The sequence below is a fragment of the Thunnus maccoyii genome, chromosome 12, assembly GCF_910596095.1.
Source record: "Thunnus maccoyii chromosome 12, fThuMac1.1, whole genome shotgun sequence".
NCBI classification, from domain to species: domain Eukaryota; kingdom Metazoa; phylum Chordata; class Actinopteri; order Scombriformes; family Scombridae; genus Thunnus; species Thunnus maccoyii.
Window position 1 is genome coordinate 18,644,179 of NC_056544.1, and position 23,756 is coordinate 18,667,934.

Consider the following 23,756-nt stretch of genomic DNA (forward strand, 5'->3'; position numbering starts at 1 on the left):
TTGAACTCTGCTGTCAGAAAAAGCTGTCGCGACAAGGTTTTGGAGAAATAGGTGTAGTCAGCAAGGGCGATAATTTCGTTAATATTTGAGATAGCGAGCGATATTAGTATTAAATTAATGAGAAGCGTTAGTAAAGAGGCAGAGATGACGAAAAACAAATCGTAACGATATAGATATGTTCGTCATTCAGGAGTCATAACCTGCTATCCCCCCGGAATGGAGACATCAGCAACGACCTGTTGTCGAAATAGAAAAACAGCATTTTAGCACAATGTTAAGTTATCTAGCTTAATGAGGTTTGAATTTTAACAGTTAATGCGAAAAGACATACGCTCTGTGATGTCAAATCAATCGACCCACGAGCTCTGCTAATCGTGACAGCTAATCTCGCTAACTGGCTAGCCAACCTCTTGTTTACCATCATGGATAGGGAGGCGTACCGTAACTGCTGCAGCCTGGTCAAAATCCCAAGACAGTCGTATGAGCAGTTTTGGTCCTCACATTTCTTAGATTACATCGACAAGGAACTCAGCTATTCTAAATTCTTCAAAAAGTACTTGCTCCCCAATCACCCATGTATGTTTTCAAGAAGGTTTACTGAGGATTGGAAGTGTAGAAAACAGTGGGTGACTGAGGAGGGGAAGCCTAATTTCCAGAAACTGTTGCAAGAGTTTGGTAAATAAGCCTATTACTAATATATTGACTAACCACCATACATCACTGTCAGTGTGTGTAGCTGCTGTAATGACCGCTTATTTTATTTTTTTCATCACAGATGAGACTCCTGTTCCTGTTGCAAACTGCAATGCCAAGGAATACAATGCAAACCCTAAACAAGTTATGCCTTTCAAAGAATTCATACACTACTGGAAGGAATACATCCAGAATGGCCATTCATCACCTAAAGGATGTCTCTATCTTAAAGACTGGCACATGTCAAGGTGAAGGTCAAGGAATGAATACAGATTGAACTTGCTCTTTTTGTGGATGGATATTACATAGTATTTTGCACATTATATTGTAACTATCCCATAATTAATGTTGTGTTTTATACTGCAGGGACTTTCCAGAACATAATGTTTACGTTACACCAGTGTTCTTTTCTTCTGACTGGCTCAATGAATACTGGGATACACTTGAAGTGGATGACTACCGGTTTGTCTACATGGGACCCAAAGGTTCATGGTATGATAAAGTTACACTCACACTATAGCTAAATATTTCCTTTTTCATACAATCTAACACGGTTTCTTGCCACTAGGACACCCTTCCATGCTGATGTGTTCCGCTCCTACAGTTGGTCTGCAAACATCTGTGGCAGGAAGAAATGGCTCCTCTATCCCCCAGGCCAAGAGGAGTTCTTACGAGACACTCACGGCAACCTCACTTATGACGTAACATCAGCTGAACTTCGAGACAGAGGCCTTTTTCCACACTCTGAAGAAGCCTGTCAGCCTCTTGAGATTATTCAAGAGGCGGGTGAAATCATTTTTGTGCCCAGTGGCTGGCATCATCAAGTTTATAATCTGGTAAGAACTACAAAGGTAATGATATCAAATGACACACTCTACATTATAATCTGTTGTCTGACAGTGACAAATGGGAATTCTCTTTTATTATAAATGCATGTTTTATGGATGTCAACAAGTCATGATCATGACATTTTATCTTAAAGGAGGACACCATCTCCATCAATCATAATTGGCTGAATGGCTGCAACATTGACATCATGTGGCAGTTCCTTCAGAGTGAGCTGTCATCCGTCCAGAAAGAGATCAATGAGTGGAGGAACACGATGGACTCATGGCATCAGCACTGTCAGGTACTTTAGGGATAAGACTGTTCAGCCTGCATGTTATCCAAAAACCTGATTGCTACCCTGATAATCTACAATATGGGGATTATCATGTAAAGTCATTCTTGTGCGTATTACTTTTCAGGTCATCATGAAGGCCTGTTCTGGCATCGATTATGGAGAATTTGCTTCGTTCCTCAAAATCATTGCCGACAACCGAATGGCTTTCCTGAACGCGTGCTCCTCTGGTGATTCCTCTGACTACCCACGGCATCTCTCAGAGATCCTCACCAACCTTGGACCCTACCATGCTGCCTTTGATTTACAAAGAGTGGCTCACATACTTGAATGCCTACTCTGCAACGAAGATTTTAAGCGGCTCGATCACTCAGCATTGACTTTGCAGCCAGAAACCATGTTACAGCAAATCCGGGACACCATACAATCCACAAGAGGGCAGCATCTCCTTTATCAGGAATAAGATGTTCTCATCAGATGTGTCTAAACAATTTATTGTTCACCTGGAAGTAGCTTGAATGAAAAGTGCCAATTTGTATGGTGCAAAAAAGATGATGATAAAAGGTACTACTACACCTTTGGTTTGAGATGTACTGGAATCTCAAATGTGGTTTGTGGTTTTTGTGTTTTTGCACTGAAATATGAAGTTGAAAAAATAAATAAGAGGACAACTTGATTGAGTTTTTGCATTGCTTTTTTGAAAATTTATTAAAATTCCACCAACACCATGTCATGGTTTGTATATCTTCTTGTATAGTGCTGCAGTACGTCCATTAAATATCATAATTATGCTGTAAATAATATACAATTTGGGAAAAATCACTCTAAAAGCAGGTTCTATTGCAAACAAAATACAAATATGGGTCAGTGCTGTACAGCTGTGCAACATACTGTACTTCAGGGTTCTGTCTATGACAAATCTGTCAGTTGTGATGCATGTCACATTTTAGGGAGCTATAAAACATCCTCCTCAGTTGCTTTTCACATCCTTAGGCCACCAGTCTGGCACAGAGACCTCAAGTGTCACTGTGGTGTCGTCAGAAGATTTGAGCATCAACTCCTCTTTGGCATGAGCCAGGCGGATTAGGCTGAGGCCTAGCTCCCCAATCCCTGCTCGGTGCTTCCCAGCTGGCTTGCCTGACTGTGTTTGCAGCGCGGCTCCTTCCTTGAGGTCCTGAACAGGAGCTGACAAGCGTACTGGCATCAGGCGTTTCCGAACCACCCCCGTGTGATGCGTCCTGGCTGTGAGCTCCTGGCCGATGTAACAGCCCTTGCTGAAACTGATGCCCTGCATGTATACAAGATTTGACTCTAGTGGTAATGCCACCCCAGGAGGAAGGTCCTTCACTCCCTCAGGAAGTCCTAGACAACAATGACAGCAAAGGAAGCAAACAAAACTTAACATTCAAAGAGCACATGTGCATGAAAAGCTGTTCTTCTTGTGCCATTGTCTTCTGTTACATACTGTATGTGTTCTAATCTACTAACTGGTCTTACCTATTGCATAGCGATGTCTGTGGTACTCCTCTGTGTCACCTTTCTGACATGATGCAATGATATCCAAGGGGTCAACTTGACTGTCCAAAACCAGTCTCCAGCCCATTTCCTGAGTTCGAGGATCTGTCTCCCATACCAGAGCCTTTTCTGGGGAGGACAGCTCAGGTTTACTGACCTGCTGACCCGGGTTTTTTTGCTGGGGGAGCACCGCCCACACAGAGAGCTCTGGACATGGGTTTAAGTTGACCTTTCTGCGGATCTTGTACACCTTCAAGTGTCTCAAGATTGAGTCCTTTATTGTTTTGTCACACTCCAGGAAAACGCCACACCCTGCATCTGCTTCTTTTAGACTGAAAGGAAATACAGCAAGTTGTGTAAAATCCACCATCAAAATTCTAAAATCAATATATAATTTTGAGTTATTTTGTGATTCAGTGTTACAACGTTCTTTTCTGGTGTGGCCATTTTCCCTTAACCTGCCTGGTCTACTTCAGTTAGAGTTTTTACTTTATGTCATAGACGGATTTCCAATTATATTATAGATATGACATCATACAACTTTGTGGCAGTGGCACAATCTGAAATACTATTGATTCTCTCTATGTAATTCAAGTTTTAGTTTATTTAGAGGCCCTGCACCTACAATGGGTATTTTTATTTACTGTGGCTGATTAGATTTCCGATCAGGTTGAAAATGGGCAGAGCTATGATGGGAACAACATGAGTCTATGTGCTAGAGAGAATTATCATTGTCTGTACAGAAGAGGTCTAAATAAATAATAAGCCAAAGTAAATGGAAAACAAGTGTGTGAACGTGAACTATGGATTAATATAAACAACTTTATATTACCATCCTCTAGGACTGCAACTAATGACTTTCATCATTGTTGATTAATTTCTTAATTAATTGACTATTTGTTTGGTCAGTAAAATGTCTGAACATTGTGAAAAAAAATAAATAAATAAATAAAAAAAAAAAAAATATATATATATATATATATATATATATATATATACACATATACACACACACACATTAATTAAAATTTCCTATAGCCCAAAGTGACAGTGACAGGCTGGGTTACATTATTTTTCTGCACTGCGCCTTATCAGACACTCTTTAACATAGAAGTCTTACTGAAATATAGGTTTACGGTCACTTTTTTGTTTTAAAACATTAATGAAACAGTATATTTGAAGCATCTTGCTTCCTTAATTTGTTGTAAGCTATTTCCTGTGAAAGAAGATGCCAGATTGGGAAATAACACAAGAGGGGCTCATTCAAAAGAGGATATCAGGTTTTTTTGTGCCTATTTATACTGTTGTAGCAGTCCCTTTAATATCTCTAGGTATATTGGACCACTGTGGAAAACACTGCAAATTAATGAACATGACTGCTTCATGGGAATGCTTTGGATCTTAAGTGATTTTTGCATCAGTGTGATGACATAACTTGATTTGTCAAGTATTTAATTTGTTGTATTAGTTAGCCAAAAAACAGACATTCCTTCCTGTTTATTGTACAGTTTCTTAGTTGATTTCCCAGAAAATTTGCTTTATCGTAATAGAGAATTTTATCTATATTACCCACTCTTTCAGGGAAACAACTGTTGTATCTGATAAGAGGGCAGAGGGGCCACACTAGCAGTGTTAATGTTTGCATTTAAAAAAAAAAAAAGTAATTTTAATTTTAACTTGGATCAAGGGTTTTGTAACACGAACAGGTGTTTTACAGTATAATGAGGCGTACTCTCACCTGTACAACATTATGTCATACAGCGTTCTCCCCTGCACACTGAGCATGTGTGAGTACATGACTCTGGGTCCAGGCTCCTCCAGCAGCTCCATGTCATTGGTAATGATCCCCTGAAGAAACGGGCCTGTGTCTTGTCCCTGGATTTTCAGCAGGGTCCTATGATTAAGGTGATAGCACACAAACTGTCCGGGGACATTTTTCTCCTGACTGTACCTCCTCACACGGATACCCGTCGGAGCTGAAACACCGGAGAGAAACGTAAAGCAGAAATACCGACCGGTGTATGCTCTGGCGTAAACACCGAGACAACGGCTGGACGTGAACGCGCTTCTGGCGACACACAAGACCCCCATGTTGAACATTGTCATAAGAGTATATTACGTAGGAGAGATAGATGGATAGTCCGCCTACTAACAACTGTTGACAGCTACATAACACAGGACACCCATGGATGTATTATGATGACACTTCTTCTTCTTCTTCTTCTTCGTTCCCCTTTCTTCTTCTTTGGCGGTTGTCAAACAACGAATTGGCTCATTACCGCCACCAAGTGGTATGGAGTGTGGATCAGAATATCTAGTACAGTGGTTCTCAAAATTTTTCACTTTAGGGACCCCTAAACGGATACAAATTAGACCACGGACCCCCATTCGATAAGATTTTGTCCCAGGATCCCCCATCTGATAAGATTTTTTGGCTTTAGATGTTTTATTACAGAAAGTGTATGAAATAAATAAATTATTCCCCTTTTTGCTAGGGACTCCCTATCTCTGCTTAACAATGCTCTTGATTTCTGTCTTGCTGAAGCTAACTGCCAAATCAATGTGATATCTGCCATTTCATTTCCTTTGATACCAATATGTGCTGGTACCCATAAAAATATTACTGTAAGACTCATCATTTGAATCCTGTATAATGTTTGTTGTATTTCTATCAAAATATTTGGTCATAATTGTGAGGACACCGCAGCTGACTCCATTTTTGAAGTCCCACAATGCATTGCTTGATAATGATTGGAACACTTGAGTGGCTGAGGAGGAGACGTTGTGCTGTGGACTAGTCTTCTATCATGGATGTTTAATATCCATGTTTTCTACATGTGAGTGAGGAGTCTTCAATTTTTGCAATACAATTACTGCTAATAACTGTTTATTCCAGCCAGCATCATAGAGATAGAGATAGCCAAGATAATTAGCCATTTGGTGGGAAATTTGTCTGATACTCATTCAGTGTAAGTTGATCCCCCTTCTGCAAAAATAAAATGTTAAAGGGGCTATATGTAAGAATTGTGAAGCAAATTGAGTATATTAATCATTTTTTATTGCCAAGGAGTGCACAGGTTGTACCGTAACTTAAAAAAGTGAGAGAAATGTCTCCTTTTTCGGTTGCCTACATCAGCCTGTGGACTGATTTTTATATGAGGGACTTGGGCTGGTTTTTCTGTGAAAATCCAAAGGATGTGATGTTTTTGCATGCTCCTGAGTGCCTTGCCTCTCTCCTGCTAACATCAACAAATGACCGGCACCCACCACAACAGAATGTGCAGAGATCCCAGTATTTGTATTTGTATCTGTATTTGTTGAGGCAGCAAAATTATTTGTATCTGTATTTGTATTCGAATAAAAGTGGAAATAGGAAAAAAAAATCCTGTTTTTGTTTTTATGACACTTTTTTAATTTTAGAAAATAATAAACTACCTTACAAAGAAGGTCCCACATCGGGTCTTGAACTGGAGTCTCCCAGATCATAGATGACTGAGCTGATTACTGAGCTAAAACCTTACTCATTGCCTCATGCAGACAGACCTCTTCCTATTTATACACCCATAACACAGAGACAGCACACCGTGTAATGTGTAGGGAGGAACTTCAAAGGCAATTATTGCTTTGCACTTTTCATTTAGTGCCTATTTTTTTACAACCTAACATTGTGGAAAGGAGAAGGGGAACAACAGGTTATGGAGAGTCCCTTGGGAGCACTTTGCTTGTGTCAGTAGCTCAGCTTTATCTCTGGGGAATACCATCAACAAATAATTTTTAAATATTTGTATGAAACAAATATTCGTATAAAACCCACTATTTGTGCTTTGCCGAATAATGTATTTGTATTCGGGCACACCCCTACTCTCCAGCTCTGTTACCCACCAGGTTGGCTGGTGGCTAGCTGCCTAACCATGCCGGCTATCACCGTTTCTGGCTACAGTAACTTTGTTTTTTGGGGGGTTGAGATGGTCGCTGCCTCCATTGACCGCCACACATTTCACAACAAAATCGCAGCATGTTGCTCCCCGGCCACAGCTCACTGAGCCCATCAGTGTTTAGTAGACACGGCAGGTAAACAAAGTTGGCGGTTTGCAAGTTGGGTTGGGTTTGGGTGGTTGATTAATGCATATTTTTGTGGGTTGGGCGGTGCAGATTGGCTCTCATAATGGGTTGGGTAGGTGCAGGTATTAAAAAACCCTGACCTGTGCATAAGTGCTAGCTGGCAGCCACAGCACAGCAGGAGCTTCTTTGTGTTTGCTGTGGGTGTATGTGATTGAGTGTGAGTGTGCACACGTACAGTAGGGGTAGGGGAGCAGCTGACTGTCTGGGAGTGAGAGATGCTTTGCTGAAGCACACTGCAAAACACAATGCAAGAGATCTTTTATGTCATTATGAGAAGTGTAAGTGAGGAAAAAGACATCATCTGCATTAATCTCGTGCTGATGGAGTGTGGGCAACTGGATGCTGACTGCAGCTCACTTAACGACCACGGATGTCACTAATGAGAAAGAATTTCTGATTCTTACACATAGAACCTTTTAAAGGATGGGTTCACAATTTTTCAAGTCTGTCTTAAAACAGTGTTAATAGTCAGGTGCCCATATGAACACTGAAAGAGGTTTTCCTCGCTGTAATCACTCCTCCTGAAGGAAAAAGAGAGAGAGAGAGAGCAAACGAGCTGAGAGCATGAGCGCGAGAGAGAGAGAGAGCAGCAATGGTCGAGCAAGCTAGAGAGTGAAAGAAGGGAGTGAGCTGCGATAGCGTGAACAAAGCACTGAATCGGAGAAATAAAATGTTATTTTCTGATTGTTTCATGGCGGTTACATTCTAAAGCACAAATAAACACGCCCACACCTCCGTACAACCCTGCGGGAAGGTACTGCATTGCCAAATTTGGTGTGAATGCAGCCTTACATTTAACCTACGTGGGTGTATGAATGGTACATAGCCACAAACAGATACATTACCTCATCACTATGCATCCTGCAAACAGCTGTGTTTCAAAAAGAAAGATAGTATTAAAAATAAGAAACGTCATTCTTTCACTAGCTTCCGAAACAAACACTAGCCAAGATCTTCAACACAAGGCAGTGGTGCTCATGGGAAATGCAGTCTTCACTCACAATTACTACCGCTTTTGTCCACAGGAGCTGCTAAAATCAGCACAAAATGAAAGTTGCTTGTAGTAATTTTGATTACTTATCTTCTTATTACAGATGTCAGTTCTTTCTTCTCTACTGACCATACATTTCCTACTTATTCAGTACACTTAAGACAAACTTTCTGATCCCAGTAATAGAGGAATCTCATCATATCTGATGAAATAAAACTTAATCAAATTGCATAAATGAGTAATTTTCATTTAAAAATGTTCATTTTAAATGAGTAAATTGACCAGATCTTTTTCTCATTATAACATGGATGTTACTTGCTGTAACATCTTACTTATCTTTCTGCAAAAAAAAAAAATTAAAATCCCATACTCTCTCCCAGTTTCTAACTTTGAATTGGACTTCAATAAAAGCTTTTCATTTTTTCTGTAAGTGTGATGAGGCATATAACGCAGGATCACAGAGGTTTCAAATAAGTTTATTTCTTCATGAATAAAATACTAGAACAGTCTTTAAAGTTTGAGGCACTTTGGAGTATGACAACAGTGAAGGCAGGATTTAATTTTACACTGAAATCAATTTTAGAAACATACTGCTTCAATGACAGAAAAACTAAAATGCTCATCTTCAAGACTTAACATGCCTTAACATAAGATAAATGTAGAGCTAATTGAATAGCTAAGGATGGGATTTCTACTGTAGTCTAGCTATGTGTATACAGTGTGTTCCCAGTTAAAAAGCATGCATCATCTGCTTCAGATTGCAGAAAATCAATATTTAGTTTAGAAAATAATCTGATTTTCTATTCACTTACCTCTTCCCCTTCAAATGTGACACTACAAGGTTTTGGAAAAAATATAGAGTAGATAAAAGCTTTGCACGCAATGACTGAAGATCATCACACGGAGCAGATGTTAACCAGAAGAGCCTACAGTGACACAGCCCTGTTTCATTATCTTTATCAAAATATTTCATGTTTAATCTGCTTCCAGCAATACACATCCACACTACATCCGAAAGTACTTCCCCAAATATTAAACATGCATCTTTCCAACAAGAATCAGCAATCATCCTTCTCCAGAAATGAGTCATTGTGCAATGGTAGAATGTTTTGCACTGCATTTTCAAATTTGGATTGAGGGCGCAATCACACACTTTCAAAGCTAAATTCCTTCAAATGAATCCAGTTCAGCGGCAGTCAAGGGTAGCTGAGATAAATAGCTTGAAGCAGTCTGTTTATACTTTGACATCTTAGCTAGAATTAGAGATGTTTAACTAAGTAAGCATATGTTAACCATGTCCAAAAGCTATGAAAAGCACAAAATGACACACTACAGTAACAAAGAAGATTCATGATACTGGATATGATCGTTTCTTTATGTGTGTGTATGTGTGTGTGTGTTTTTAATTATTTCCAAAAAACTAGGCCCACTGTGCACTGTACACCTTCAAATAGTGTGATTGAAATTCTCAGTTGTTATTGTCCAAGGTCGCATCTCACACAGACACATCCAGCTCCAGCTGTGTCATAGTGCAGTCCTGGAGACTTAAAAGTTTTTACTGTTAATTTACCAAATGATATTTATCTCTAGATCCAGACAGAGGTCTTTCCATTTTTCACAATGGTTGCAGCCTTCTCTGTGGCTGACTTTGGCCTGGCTCCTTGTTTCTCCTGGACTGTATTGACTCGATTTTGCTCTGCCATTGTGCCCCCAGATACAGGACTACTGGTTCTGGAGGCTTGCTGGTTGTTTTTGGTTTGATATGTTTGAAAGGCCATATCAAGCTGCTCTTGGGCTACCCGTAGGTGACGGTGTAGGCTTGCCAGATCAGAGGGGATGTTCTCGTCTGGGCTGGTGCATTGCTGCTCCTGGGCCACATTGGCCATGTTCTGCTCGTGAGTGATGAGGCTGTTGGGGATCCTGCTAGGTTTGTCTGTCTTCATCACAAGGTTGTACCCCGGAGGAGAAGCTGGAATGTTGCGTGAGAACGGGAAGCCATAGGACGTCCGTCGGCCCCGGCTCCTCTTCAGGCGAAGGGTGTCCCGAAAAGTACCAATTCCCAAGTGAAGCATCTCACACACATTTAGCACCAGACAAAGACAGCTTACCACGTACATGATGAGGAGGAAGATTGTTTTCTCTGTGGGCCTAGAGATAAAACAGTCCACTCTGTGTGGGCAGGGGACCCTGTTGCATACATACGAAGGACTAACTTGAAAACCATAAAGGAGATACTGTCCAGCGAGGAAAGCGATTTCAAAAATAGCTCGGGACATGAGTTGAAGAACATAGATTCGCATCAGTCCTTCTTGCATAATTCTTCGGCGGCCATCATGCTTTTGCGGGTCTTTGCTAGTGTTTACTGGCACAGCCTTGGCTTCCTGCACCTCCAGTGTATCTTCGTAAATCATGGGCTCAGCATCATCATCTTCCTCCTCTTCTAAGACATCCTCCAGGTGGTGACTTTCTCTCCATCTGGAGTGAGGAGGTGGCTTTTTTAGGAGCCTAATCTGCTTCCTGCGCTCCTCCTCTGAAGTTCGGGCTATCTTGTGGATGGCATAACCCATGTACATGATAGAGGGAGTGGAGATCATGATGATCTGGAAGACCCAGAAGCGGACGTGCGAGAGAGGAGCAAAGGCATCATAGCATACGTTGTCACAGCCGGGCTGCTTGGTGTTGCAGGTGAACTTGGTCTGCTCGTCGGAGTAGATGGACTCACCTCCAACTGCCGTGAGCACAATGCGGAAGATGATAAGCACAGTCAGCCACACTTTCCCCACGAAGGTGGAGTGGTTGTGGATCTCTTCCAGGAGACGAGTGAGAAAGCTCCAGCTCATGTTGCTCTTACAAGCTTTTCAACTAGAATCTGTGAAGAGACGATAAAGAATTGATTAAGACTTATGTAGGGACCGTATCAAGTGTAGATGTGTGTTTTACTGAATGAACTAGTTGTAATTTTGTACTTGCAATTATAGTTATTTCTTAAATGCCTGTGCTTTTTTTGGTATAATTGTCTGACTAAAGTAAATCAAGTGTAGGGCTTTTATTTAGTTTTGGGGGGATTTTTCCCCATTTATTAGACAGGGGACAGTATAGACATGACAGAAAATGAAGGGAGTGAGAAATGGGGGGTGACACGCAACAAAGGTCAGCAACAGTCAAACGAGGGATGTTGCAATTACATGGTCGGCATTTTGAACCTTGAGGCCACAAGATACCCTGTGTAGACCTGCAACTAAGAAACATTTCATGCTTTTTGAAAGGGAAACAAGAAAGTTAAAAACACAGTCACAGTAATTCTGTAATTCTTGAGTTCTAGTTGAAAGATTAAATGACTTATATACAGATAACCATGTGAGGAAGCTTTGTCTTGTGCAGCTTTGCAGATATTTCAAACATAAACTGTAGTATTTTGCACAGTAGGACGTCTTGATGTAGAGACATCTATTTTCCATTCATTGCACAGCCAAACACAAGACAATGGCTTGTGTTGATGCATGTCAGTAAGTAGGGTGATGTCATTCAGTCGCCCTATCACAACACACACAATGCAGCACTTCCAGTGTTCCACTCAAACAGATTGAAATAGTTTAGGACATGCAGAGATGAAAAGAAAGAAAGTCACACAGAAACCCACAAGCAACAACAATCATTTTGATTATAGCTTTGATCCTAAAGACACTACAGCGAGAGAACACTAGAAGAGGATGACAGATTGAAAACACAAAGTGAAACTGACAGGGCTCTGAATGTATAAAAAAGCCCACTCTGGTACCAGAGTGTGCTCCACTCAAGAGTGCCACTTCAGAAACATACTGTCCTCGGTGCGTCAACACTTGATGCCAAAGGACACGCAGAGAAAAAAAAGATGACATGGCACAGTCACACATTCTCACATTCACAGTCACTGCTGAGTCTGTGAGGTGAATGAAGCTGCAATGCGTAGCCCTTCTTTCCCGTCATTCATGAGACAGAGCTGCAGAGTTCATGTTGATCTCATAACTGTGGCACCGTGTTCCCTGGCATGGGATGTGCCATCTCCCCTGCCATCTGAGTGAACAGGAGAGGCTTGTTGCTCTGCCACGAGGCCTCCCCTCCAGATCCAGCACTGCTGACGCTGGGGAGGGGTACAGCCACATGGAGACAGATGGCACCTATGGTGGGCAGCTCATGTCTGCCTCAGGATGGCATGACAGGAGGGCTGCTTCACTTAGGATTTACACAGAAGTTTGGATGAATCTGTTGTGTATGATAGCATCAATATTACACCTTTAAGTGGATTTACAGTTAGAGAACTGGAGATATCTGCCTGCTATTGCCGTGTTTAATAAAAAAAAGTGTTTAATAGCTTTTTATTTTAATCATGTGCTGCCTTGTCTGTCTTTAATTTTCAGTGCTGGTGCCATTTTAACCAGTTCTCCCTGAAAAGAGAGTTCTAATCTGTGTGGGATTTGCTGGTTTCAATAAATAAAAATTAAATTCACTGAAGATAAACAGCGACACTTTCATAAAACATGCAAATTTCTACTTCAGATTGAAAAAACCTTGATACTGTAGTTTGATTTCATGATATTTTGCTAAATACATGTCTGTTAAGATGTCATACAAAGAAATTTACTACAAGTAATTGACATTTTTTATTAATATTTGTTTAAATAGTCAAAAGTAAAGGTAAAAGTGACCAGTAGCAGATATTTCTCATTAATATATTTTTTTAAAACAGGCAAAAACCGTACTCTTCCAGATTTAAATGTTTGAAAAATACAGCTTATCTTACAATATTAGATACAGAAGTATTGTGGGTACAGAAAATATACAATACATTTACTCCAAATGTTTACATTCTACAAAATAATGTCACTTTTTAATAAATATTTCAGCTGACCTCAATACAAGCACAGTAAAGAACATACTTTATGGTTAAGTCACATTATTCAGGAATTTCATTATAAATGAAGGTGTTAGCCTAATTACATATAAAATATTTTACATTACTAGATTTGGGTCATATTGTTGGATGAAGATCCAACAAAATGTGAAGTCATATGTCAATGCCTATGTCTGATGTCAATTCAGACATATGAGCTCACAAACGGTCCTCAATTTCAACGTGACAAAATATGCACACTTGAACAGAAACTATCATACTGTTTCTTTAGGGGAAAGTCAATAACTGAAACAACCCACCTGGAAAAGTTGCACATGCATTTCCCATCCTGAAGGTCTCCTCTGCTCTCTCTACATATCCCCTGCACAGTCTGATCCACAGAATACCACTTCCATCCTAATGTCCTGGCCTTTTCCGTCTTATTGATAACTTCCAAAATACCAGAAACGAGAAACAACGTAGGAACTTATTAGACTAGACTTCCTATTTCTCCTGTTTTCCCACTCTGTGTAGAAGGGAGGTCTCACCGCTGTGAATGCCTCACATTCTGGCTTGTGTCTGGTTTCTATTACACCAGCCTTCTTGCCCGAGAAGGAAGTATAAAAAACAGAGAGGCAGAAAAAAAATCCTCCTCTGGCAAGTGACCCGCATCCAAGGGTTCAGACTGGAGGAAATCGTACTGCAGATTGAAATGAACGGCCAGCTGAGGGAGCGTGTTAATCGCAACACAGTCAACACTCATGTGCAACATTTGTAACACAGATGATGAGGGTCTCTGTCTCTCTCTCTTTATTCTCTCTGTGTCTCCATATATCTCTCTGCACTGTCCTTATGCCCCCAAACCATACATGCAGTTAGCAGGAGCTCACTCTGTTAGCAGGAGCTCACTCTGAGCAAAAAGGTGATGTATGGTTGTGGCACACTTTACACACATTTGTAAAAATCCAAAAGGTCATTAAGAATACCCCAACATCCCCACCCCTCCCATCCCCCTCTCTCTTTTTCTCACAAAAACACACAAATTCACACAGATGCAGACACACACTTACACATCCTCCACACTAAATGCAGATTAGCCACCTCTGTCTTATCTGTCCATTACATAACAGTTTACAATGGTTGACAGTTATGAAAAAACAACTTTGGGGATACAAAGACAGGGAGTTTGAGGACAGGAGGGTCACAGAGACATAAACCATCTTGCCTCAGTGCAGATCCGCTAGAATGTATCCAGCAGGTACGCTCAGTTATATCAAGTGTCATAATATTTAGATCTTCCATCCAGGCAGATGGCCAGATAATAGAGCAGTGGACAGGTCGCACTCTGCACTCCCGCTACACGTCCTTTCCAACTTACTGTTTATACTGCAGGCTTTCACCTCGGCCTGTGGAGCGCAGTAGCACACATTGTTACTTCAGGCACGTGATGGATTTTTTCACATGGTGGCAAGATTGGCTGTATGTGGACAGGAGGTTTTTTTTTCTCTCACTCTTACATACACACACGCACATCACTCTTTTTTAAAAAAAAAAGAAAAGTCTGAAATAACATGACAAAGTACAGATGGTGGTGGTGATGAGGTGATTCATGCAAGACAGAAAATCAGAAAGGAATTTCTCCATCTCTGTATTGTATGTACCAGAACTTGCTGTCAAATTTGGGAAGGGATCTAAACACAACAACTTTTATTAGAGCACAGATAAACGGGTTAGTGTCTGGTTTGCATTAATGAAATGTATCTGGTCATTGTCATTGTCATAATGTTACTCTCACAAGGTCCTCAATAAACCTTAATTATGACCTGTATACAGCCATAAAGCGAAGAATAACGTTCAACAGTAAGTCCACCATCAATCAGATCACAGTTTCAACTCAGTCGTTTAAGTGAGGATGAAAAATTCAGGATTTCCTGTCTTAATATATTGTGAGAATATTGGACTGTCTTTGGGTAGTCATAGAGCAAAGACAACTGCAGCAAGACATGTCAAGAATGGGATATAAGCACATGAGAAGTCTTTGCTGTAAGATCTCATTCTGTTTGAGCAGTTCTCAGTCTAAAGAAAGCTCTGAGAAGTAGCCATCTGGGCCTGCAGGACTCATTCTCCTGAGGCCTCGCCTTCAAGGCTCCCCTCTCCATCTGACTGAAGAGATGTGGCGTAGCAAGCACCCCTGGTGCAGCATGCAGGAAAAGAAGACAGGGGATGCTGCTGGAATAGCTAGAGCATTTGGGCTTTGGACATGTGCCATCCCTAAGGGACAGATACGCACGTGTTTTTAAGTTGCAATGCATTTCTCTCCCTGCAAAATCTTCCTGTCATCCAAAAGACACAGATGGTCCAGTGAAGACGGTTGAGAAGTGAACATTAGAGGGATTCAGACTCATCAAGTCAATTAGAGTTTATGTTCTTCGACAGTGAGTAGAACTTGATGCTCATGGTTGTGATTTACAATTAGCACTCACTCAGGTTCCACTATGCTCTACTCTGATTGAATAAAACATTTTTGATACTGATATACAGGTATTTTCTGAGGATAGTTTAGCACTATCTGAATAGATAATTGTTTTACCCTAAAATAACCCTTATTTTCTTCTCACTATCTCATGAAAAATATCATTTTAACATGTAAATTATGTTAAATTTAAGTGTAATTATGAAACAATATTTTTCCTCCCAAAACAAATTTCTTTCTCTGACAATTAACTCTCAGAGACTATATCAAAGTATTTGAATTGAAATTTAAAATTTCTTAAAGCAAAACCAGACGTGTACCAACCAACAGAGTCAAACCAATGACTGGTTTTGAATATGTTGTCCCATGCCCTACTGTAGGACAATTCAGGCTTTGGGAGAATGTGGTTCACGTTGATAAAAATTGATTGGACTGCCCAGAGCCAGGAAAATATTGTGGTATTCCCCTGTAAGACACTGTTTGACATTGCTCTAGTTACAAGGACTGGCATCATGTGACAGCCAAATGACAGTGTTTTTAATATTCATTAGGTTAAAGTTATATTTAGTGTGAAATGTAAAACAGGTCAGATTTTTTTTTTTTTTAAATTGCGGTAGCATCTGTGGCATCGGACTGAGATTTTTAAAATCATGACGGATGACAAATAAATTCATTCTAAAAAAAAATAATCCAGAAAATTCCTGTGGTGTGAAAATACATTTATAGCTCATTTTTATCACGTGTTCTGCAAGTCACGGAATTGTTTTAACAGACAGATTTTTTTTATTCCCAGACAGTTTCACCTTTAAGAGGTCACTGGGAGCTGTGAGGGGTTTTCAGCATAGCCAAGTTTTAAAGTGATGCAACATGGAGGAGGGAAGATCTCGACAACTCTTCTTGGCCGCCACAAGAATGTCACACAATGTCACCACAAGAGTTTTATCCACAGTGTATTTACTGAACAAAGTTGATGCGAGCAGACTGGGGGCTGTGGAGGTCTGTGTTTATGTAACAGATCAAGCTCCACCATGTGACTTAGATGTGCCCCCCCTCAGAGAAAAGAGTGACACAAGACACCAGAGCAAAAAACATGCAACTTGGTGCTCGGACTCCTCCTCTCCCATCCCTCCTACTGCCATCATTAAACTGCTGTTATACCAGGCTGTAGGAGGGGGGTATCCCATAGGCAGCCTGAGAGTGGTGGCAGTCCCATCTCATTTGCTCATTTTTCTCTCAGTTTCTCAGCCGAGCCTATCCTACCCCCAGGGTGAGTGCGTCCCGTGCCAGTTTTACTAAGGCTGGACTCCACTGAAGCGACTGAGATGAAAAGCCTTGAGGTGCATGCCAACAACTTCCCTCAGCCAGGGCTCTGCACCTCCCACATACTGTACGAGTGAAGCAAGTTGAACTGAGTGTGCATTACACTGTTTTAACACTTCATTCAAAAACCAATGGAAACCTCTTTTTATTATGAATGTACTTTAGTTCAGTTTAGTTCACTGCACGCAAAAACTAACGAACACAAATTACATGGTTGCCTGACAAAAACTGTAAAGGTTTTCCAGAACATTCCCAAAATTTTTAACATACTGTAGCCTTCATCTGCATACCATACTGCAAATCTGGACTCAAAGATTGAAGTCAACTTGCTTGAAACACAGGATCACATAATCATCAGTAACATTTTAACAACGTTAAAAGAAGATGATGTTCCACTGAAATTGGTCTGCAGCCAGTCTCACAAGGAGGTTAATTTTACTGCCCTGAAATGATCCAAACATGCTGCTAGTCAAGAGTTACAGTGAGATTTTTCGCAAAAAACGCTGAGAACACTCCAAAGTGTTAGCACATCTGTAGTCATGCATAGTGGCAACTGTCTGTAGGCTACATTTCACAATGGAGCCGTGTCATGTTTGACCTTTAACACCTGCTAAGAGTAGCCATAATCTTCTTATTTCATTTGACATGACTTCATTTTGACGATGTTTAGCTTGCTGGCAGGCTATCAGAAGATTGTAGCTCAATTAACAAGAAGTGATGAATGAGAATATTCTAGTTATAAGTTCTCCTCAATATGTTTAAGGAAAAATAGTGCAGTATGCTGAATGTTTACATGTTCCACTCATGTTAAATTAGATCATGAGCACCCTAACTTAAATTAACAAGTTGATTGAATAGTTCATTTGGTAATTGACAAATACACTAAACTGATATTCAAATTATATTTCCGTCTAAAACTAGTTGTATGAAACTAGAGATATGTAATATATAAATTGTTTTATTCTCTGTCATTATTTTTACACTCACTAGCTGATGAAGTTTTCCATCGGGGCAGTAAAATCCAATGCACATCCAACCCACCCATCCAAATAAACAAAATAACAACTCTTTGCTTGCACAGCTGGGGGGTCTTAATCTTTGACATTATCTTGTCTTAACTGGCCATGTCATGGGTTGATCTGGGGCAAGCCCAAAGGAGCAGCAGACCTCATCAGGGTCATCTGGACTACCAGAGATATGTTTACTGCAGCTTGTCTTTCCAGACGCCTTAGTGCTGTTGCCCTTCTCCAACTCAGTGACCTCCCAACACTGGTAACAATGCTGCAGGAACCCCACTGATAACAGCGATATATCCTCTCTCTTTGGCGTATACTTACGCAACAAAAGCTCAGACCAAAACTGCACATATGCACGTACTGTATAGTGGAGTTAACACATGTTACATTTACACTCAGCTATTAAGCCAGCGATAAGAAAAGGAAATCTGCTGAGCAAAAGGCACTGATTTGTGTTAAAAGTGATAATTCAAAGAAATGCACTGTGCAAAATATTAAACTTCAAGATCATGAAGTGATTATATAATAGATGTATGTAGTAAATATTTTATGTAGTTACTGAGTGGAAAAAGAAGACCTGCTTTTGAATAAATACAAATCAGATTATAGTTAAATACTTTGCTTTAAACATTAATTTACAGCTATACAGCTACATCTATTTTTCTTCACTTTTTTTCAGTTGATGTTTTGAGCCACTAGATGGCAACCAAGTATTCAGTCAACTCAGGCTCATCATTTATCATCCACAGACATTCTGGAAATGTGTTTCACATGGCTTCAATAAGAGAGATGTATTCATATCCTGTTTAGTTAAAGTAACACTACCACATTGCACTGTCAGCAATGAGTAATTAAAGTATCAAATGTAAAAGCACCCAATATGCAGCAGAAGGGCCTTTGTCAACGTTATATTAATACATATTATATTATCTGAAGATGATTTTTACTGATGTTGTAGCTGATTGTGTGGGAGCTAATTTTAACTAATTAAAACACAATTTGGTAGTTTAATCTTTAACAATGCATCAAATTGTATTAAATGGTCAGGTTTTGAATGTAAAATCTTCAAAGTAACTCATAACAATAGTTTTCAACTCTGTCAAAAGTTTTCTTCTGAGATGTAATGAAGTGGATGTATGAAATAAATACAAATTGTACTTGTATACAGTACTTTGGTAAATGTGCTTGGTTATGTTCCACCACTGTTTGACTTTCACAGACACTCACCAGACACTGAGGGCAATGACTGATCTTGACTTATGTCTGCTGCTGAGCAGGTGGGATGATAACAGTCTGGGAGCAGTGACCCAGTTGACACTGACTAACAGTTACAGAGAAAGCATGAACGCAAACCTGTGTTGAATCATCATGACACACAAACATCCCAGCTGAATCCCTTACATAGAGTACTTTACAGCTGAGATACAATATTGAAAAACATTTAATTAATCCAAGTGTAGCTGTTGAGGGGTGCAGTGCATAGACAAATACTGGCAAACATTATTACAATTCATCACCACTGTTTAATTTGTTAGCGCACAAACTCTTAAAGATCCTGGTAACAATAATAATTAACATGTAGGCCACATCAAAACAGTAATGTTTCACTGATATGCTGCAGTCTCATTGTTTAATGGTTAGGGGAATGCTTTTCCTGTTTAACTATTTACACCCTGTATCACTGACATTGACACTGACAAAATGACACTTCTCATAAAATTCCTCTGGACTACACAATCTGTGTTTTAATTAACATTTAACAAAGTTAAGCTGATCTAGTACTTTAAAATACAAACCACTAACACAATGGGTCAACCTATGAGACTCTGTGACTTAATAATCAGCTGCATTAAAAATTCAACCTCTCAGCGCACACAGTATGGAAGCTCTTCCACTGGATTCGAAATTGTATGAACTTTTAAATTTCCAGTTGAATGAAAATTCTGGATTAAAAAAAAAAAGGAGCTTTTGTTTAGGCATATAAATACAACAATTTCATTCTACGAGAGCCCCCAGCATAATCCACAGCACCACAGTGAGAACGGATAATGAAAGTCTGTACCTACCTGTCCATGTGGATAAAGCAGTAGCTTATTCTATGTTTTATGGTAGAGCATCCTGGGCGGGAATCCAGGGGCATCGTTTCACTGCTCAGGCTCAGAAGCAGGATGAGAGAGACAATGGGTCATTTTTCTTCAAAACCCCCTCACCACCAAGTACAGGCAGGACACTCAGGAGACCAGTATCCTGCCAAAGGCCCCATTGTTCCCCAGCCTGTCCTCCTCCATTGCCATGACCATCGACTGTTTATTTATTTAATGCGGGATGACTTCTACCACAACCCCATTCATTCACCCAGAAGTGAACAGTGATATAGCTCTGGACCTCTAAAACCTTGCTTTTTCTGTGAGTGTGCACTCACGCTTAATGAGATGTGAGACAACTACCAAAATTATCATCGGCTATACACATTATTATTTATTTTAGGGGTTTAGTCAACCTCCAGTGCATTTCTGAGTGTTAAACACATTTAATTATCTACTAAAATGTTTCCTCCTGTTCTGCTGAAGATTTGTGTTCAATTTTGGACCTAGAATATTTGCTATTTTCAAAGGTTATTTTCAAGGCCAACAGTGCCTGTGCAAGGCATTTCCTCAGCTGCATGCAGAGGTCTGTTTATTGTGTTTTGTCAAGTGACGGAAATTTGGGATAACATAACTCCTTTGTCTGATGTTTCATGGCTTGCCACCAACTTGATGATCTCAAAATAACTCAAATACTTCTTTTTTGACATTATGTTTGAACTGACATGTAGAGAACCTTTACATGTCAATTCAGATTATCGCAGCAGTTTGTACTATATGATAATAATGAAATTAAAGTGTGCAACACTTTTCATATGAGAAATGCAGCTAAAAGTGATTTACATACAAAGACTACAACATGAGAAGACATTATCCTAATAGTACCAATGCCATAAAACTACTTTCCAACAGATATACTGTATACCTATATTTTTTTATGGTAAATCTGAATGAGATAAAAAAAAAAGTGATTAAAATGGCTATTTGTCACATCTTTACTTTATTCTTAGCAGCAAACAGCACATACACATGACTTAAGTAAATCACATAAAAGTAAAAATTTACAACAAGTGTCATCAGCTGTAAAGAAAGGAACTATCTGCACTGTCTGTCTGGCAGTTTTAATTGATCTATTGGTACCACTTAATTTAAAAAACAAAAACAAAACATATCCGCTAGAACTTCACTGTATTTTCATGATACAAAAATAGGCATCAAGCAAATGTCCAACCAACAAATCATTTTTTTAATAGTCCCACCCCTCTTAAGAAATAAAAGTATATTTCTATCATCATGTTCAATACATATTTCAAAAATTTGTCATCCCAAAAAGGACTGAATTTCTTTTTCAAATGGTCTTTTTTGTTTTTTTTTTGTTGCTTACACTTCCATCCCAGCACATCCTGTGACTTATGGCTGCCAACATGCAATGATTAGTGTCATGAGAGCTGTGTGTTAGGGTCAGGCAGACTATGATATAGTACAACGTACCCATTCTTTGCCAGATTCAAACAATGAGCTCCTCTGTTTACTTGTCCCAACATGGCTGTGCACTGCAGGAAGTGTGATATCTACCTCTTGTACCTTAAAGAGGGACAATATTAAAGAAACAACTTCGTATGGGAGCAAACTTCTTAACCCTCTTATCATCTTTGGGGTCAATTTGACCCCATTCAATATTTAATGTCTCTAAATGAATAATTGGCGTATTTTTTTTTTGAGCTTCATATTAAATGACTAATTTAATGGAGATAACTGGGTAAACATTCAATTAACACAATGACATGTTTTCAATGTCCTGTATACACTTTGTATGCATTGCTCTTCTTTGGGGTCAATTTGACCCCAGGCTGTATAAATCATATGAGAAATATGAACATGTTACAAACATTTATTTTGGTTGTTTTGGATGATATTGAGGTCATTATAACATGCGTTTTATAATCTTCAAAAAACCTCCCTCTGCTTAAGGGCCCTAACCTAACATAACCATACCTGTAGTGGTGCAAAAGCCACTGATAGTTCACATGACACGAGGAAGGAGAAAACATAATTCCCACAAGAACTTTGATATATACCGTGCTGTGGGGGCAGGGAAATATGGTTCATGCAAGGATATTGATAATTCACACATTGAGGAGCAAACATAAAAAGGCTTGCTTTCTCTTTGTGGTCTGTGTGCTCTCTCTTTATGCTCTCTCTCAATTGAAAATGACCTCTAAGCAAAGGCTTTCTGCCAATAAGGTTTTGTCACAGCTCTTCACAGTGAAAGTGAACCCTTGAACATGTCCTCATTTGATTCAACCTCTAATTTGTTTGCATCAGGGTTCAATATCAACCTTTGACATAAGTCCACAAGTCAACAAGGCTGTGTAAGTTCATAGACTCTGTGTAAAGTTCATAGATTATAAAGACTGAATACTGTAATATATAAAAATGAAACTGTGAAAATAATCATGTTGCAACTGAGTGAATGATTGATTAATTTATTACTTTCTTGACTCCAAAACAAAAAAACACAATTTACCACAAAATATAAACTGTTAACTAATATATTTATATATTCTGTGGACAAAAAGAATCTGAGAGCAGAAAACTTTAAAATAAAAAAATAAAAATATATATCTTAATCAGTGGGCACCACTGGGCATCTGTGGCTTTCCATGCTGGTATGACATTCCTAGAAAAAGACGCTAAAAAGCAAAATGCTTTTGGACTTGAAAGCCAAGGACCTCCTACACAATTGCATCATTACCCACGTCATTCTGAAGGAAATGTCTTTTGTATTACACAAATGTACAGCATTGGTGAGTTCATCATGATTTATTATACTTTTCAAACTATTGGCCAATTTATGCTAGTGTGTGTTGAGCTGGATGAATCATAACCAATGTGGTTTTATAGTACTAATGACAGAGAAGCATACTTTGGGGTACAGTTGGACTCTACCAAAAACAAGATGTATTTAACTGTGTACACGCTATACTCAATGCTAGTGGACACAAAAGTTGCAAATGGCCCAAAATGTTGGTAAGGACAAGACACACTTACCTGTGCACTCCACAGTTAAGGGACTGTCGTGGCAATTCACCTCTTGCACTTGATTTCAATGAAGAAAGAAGCAATTTCTCAATACAGTATTGTCAAACTTTCTTTAACGCTCAGAGCATGGCTCACTCACACTTAATACATACATACAAGCTGCCACAGAGGAGTGAACCCCAAAGAGTGGGGCAAATACTCCTTTATTGTTTTCACTCCAACCTCTGAGAGTTGTTGTGACTACTCTACGCAGTTACCAAAACAGACATGGCAGGACATGCTTTCACACAGGAACATACTGTTCAGATGCACAAACATGGTTTCTGTGACTGTCACTACGCATTTTAACCTTTCAGAAGTTCACACAAGCATATTTCATACTCATACAATAATGTCTGGAAGTTCCCTCACAGATGCAGTCTGCAGAAAATGCTGCTGTTTGAGACATGTAGGTTACTAAACAGTTCTTTAAATCCCAAATGGTAAAATACCCCAGTTCACAAAGCTCTT

General features: G+C 39.5%; 3 protein-coding genes across 3 annotated transcripts; 1 reads left to right on the top strand and 2 right to left on the bottom strand.

Annotated features, from left to right (window-relative positions):
* The first annotated feature begins 1 nt into the window (after position 1).
* jmjd4 (jumonji domain containing 4) lies at positions 2–2,489 on the top strand. Its single transcript, XM_042428816.1, has 6 exons — positions 2–675; positions 776–941; positions 1,060–1,185; positions 1,262–1,529; positions 1,676–1,822; positions 1,941–2,489. The coding sequence occupies exons 1-6, from the start codon at positions 423–425 to the stop codon at positions 2,274–2,276; spliced, it is 1,296 nt and encodes a 431-aa protein (XP_042284750.1). The 5' UTR covers positions 2–422; the 3' UTR covers positions 2,277–2,489.
* iba57 (iron-sulfur cluster assembly factor IBA57) lies at positions 2,490–5,568 on the bottom strand. Its single transcript, XM_042428819.1, has 3 exons — positions 5,067–5,568; positions 3,311–3,660; positions 2,490–3,175 (listed from the first exon to the last, which is right to left on the bottom strand). The coding sequence occupies exons 1-3, from the start codon at positions 5,432–5,434 to the stop codon at positions 2,784–2,786; spliced, it is 1,110 nt and encodes a 369-aa protein (XP_042284753.1). The 5' UTR covers positions 5,435–5,568; the 3' UTR covers positions 2,490–2,783.
* A 3,333-nt stretch (positions 5,569–8,901) lies between these two features.
* Positions 8,902–14,004, bottom strand: gjc2 (gap junction protein gamma 2). Its single transcript, XM_042429007.1, has 2 exons — positions 13,632–14,004; positions 8,902–11,310 (listed from the first exon to the last, which is right to left on the bottom strand). Exon 2 carries the CDS (start codon positions 11,279–11,281, stop codon positions 10,028–10,030), a length of 1,254 nt encoding a protein of 417 aa, XP_042284941.1. The 5' UTR covers positions 11,282–11,310; positions 13,632–14,004; the 3' UTR covers positions 8,902–10,027.
* Positions 14,005–23,756: the final 9,752 nt, after the last annotated feature.

Bases quoted from the DNA above. Each gene is read 5' to 3' on its own strand.
- iba57 (XM_042428819.1), bottom strand. From the start codon at position 5,434: ATGACAATGTTCAACATGGGGGTCTTGTGTGTCGCCAGAAGCGCGTTC. The intron at 3,661-5,066 runs GTGAGAGTACGC...ATTTCCTTTCAG, and splicing joins TATGACATAATGTTGTACAG to TCTAAAAGAAGCAGATGCAG. The intron at 3,176-3,310 runs GTAAGACCAGTT...ATTGTTGTCTAG, and splicing joins CAGACATCGCTATGCAATAG to GACTTCCTGAGGGAGTGAAG.
- jmjd4 (XM_042428816.1), top strand. From the start codon at position 423: ATGGATAGGGAGGCGTACCGTAACTGCTGCAGCCTGGTCAAAATCCCA. The intron at 942-1,059 runs GTGAAGGTCAAG...TTTATACTGCAG, and splicing joins AAAGACTGGCACATGTCAAG to GGACTTTCCAGAACATAATG. The intron at 1,823-1,940 runs GTACTTTAGGGA...ATTACTTTTCAG, and splicing joins CATGGCATCAGCACTGTCAG to GTCATCATGAAGGCCTGTTC.
- gjc2 (XM_042429007.1), bottom strand. From the start codon at position 11,281: ATGAGCTGGAGCTTTCTCACTCGTCTCCTGGAAGAGATCCACAACCAC.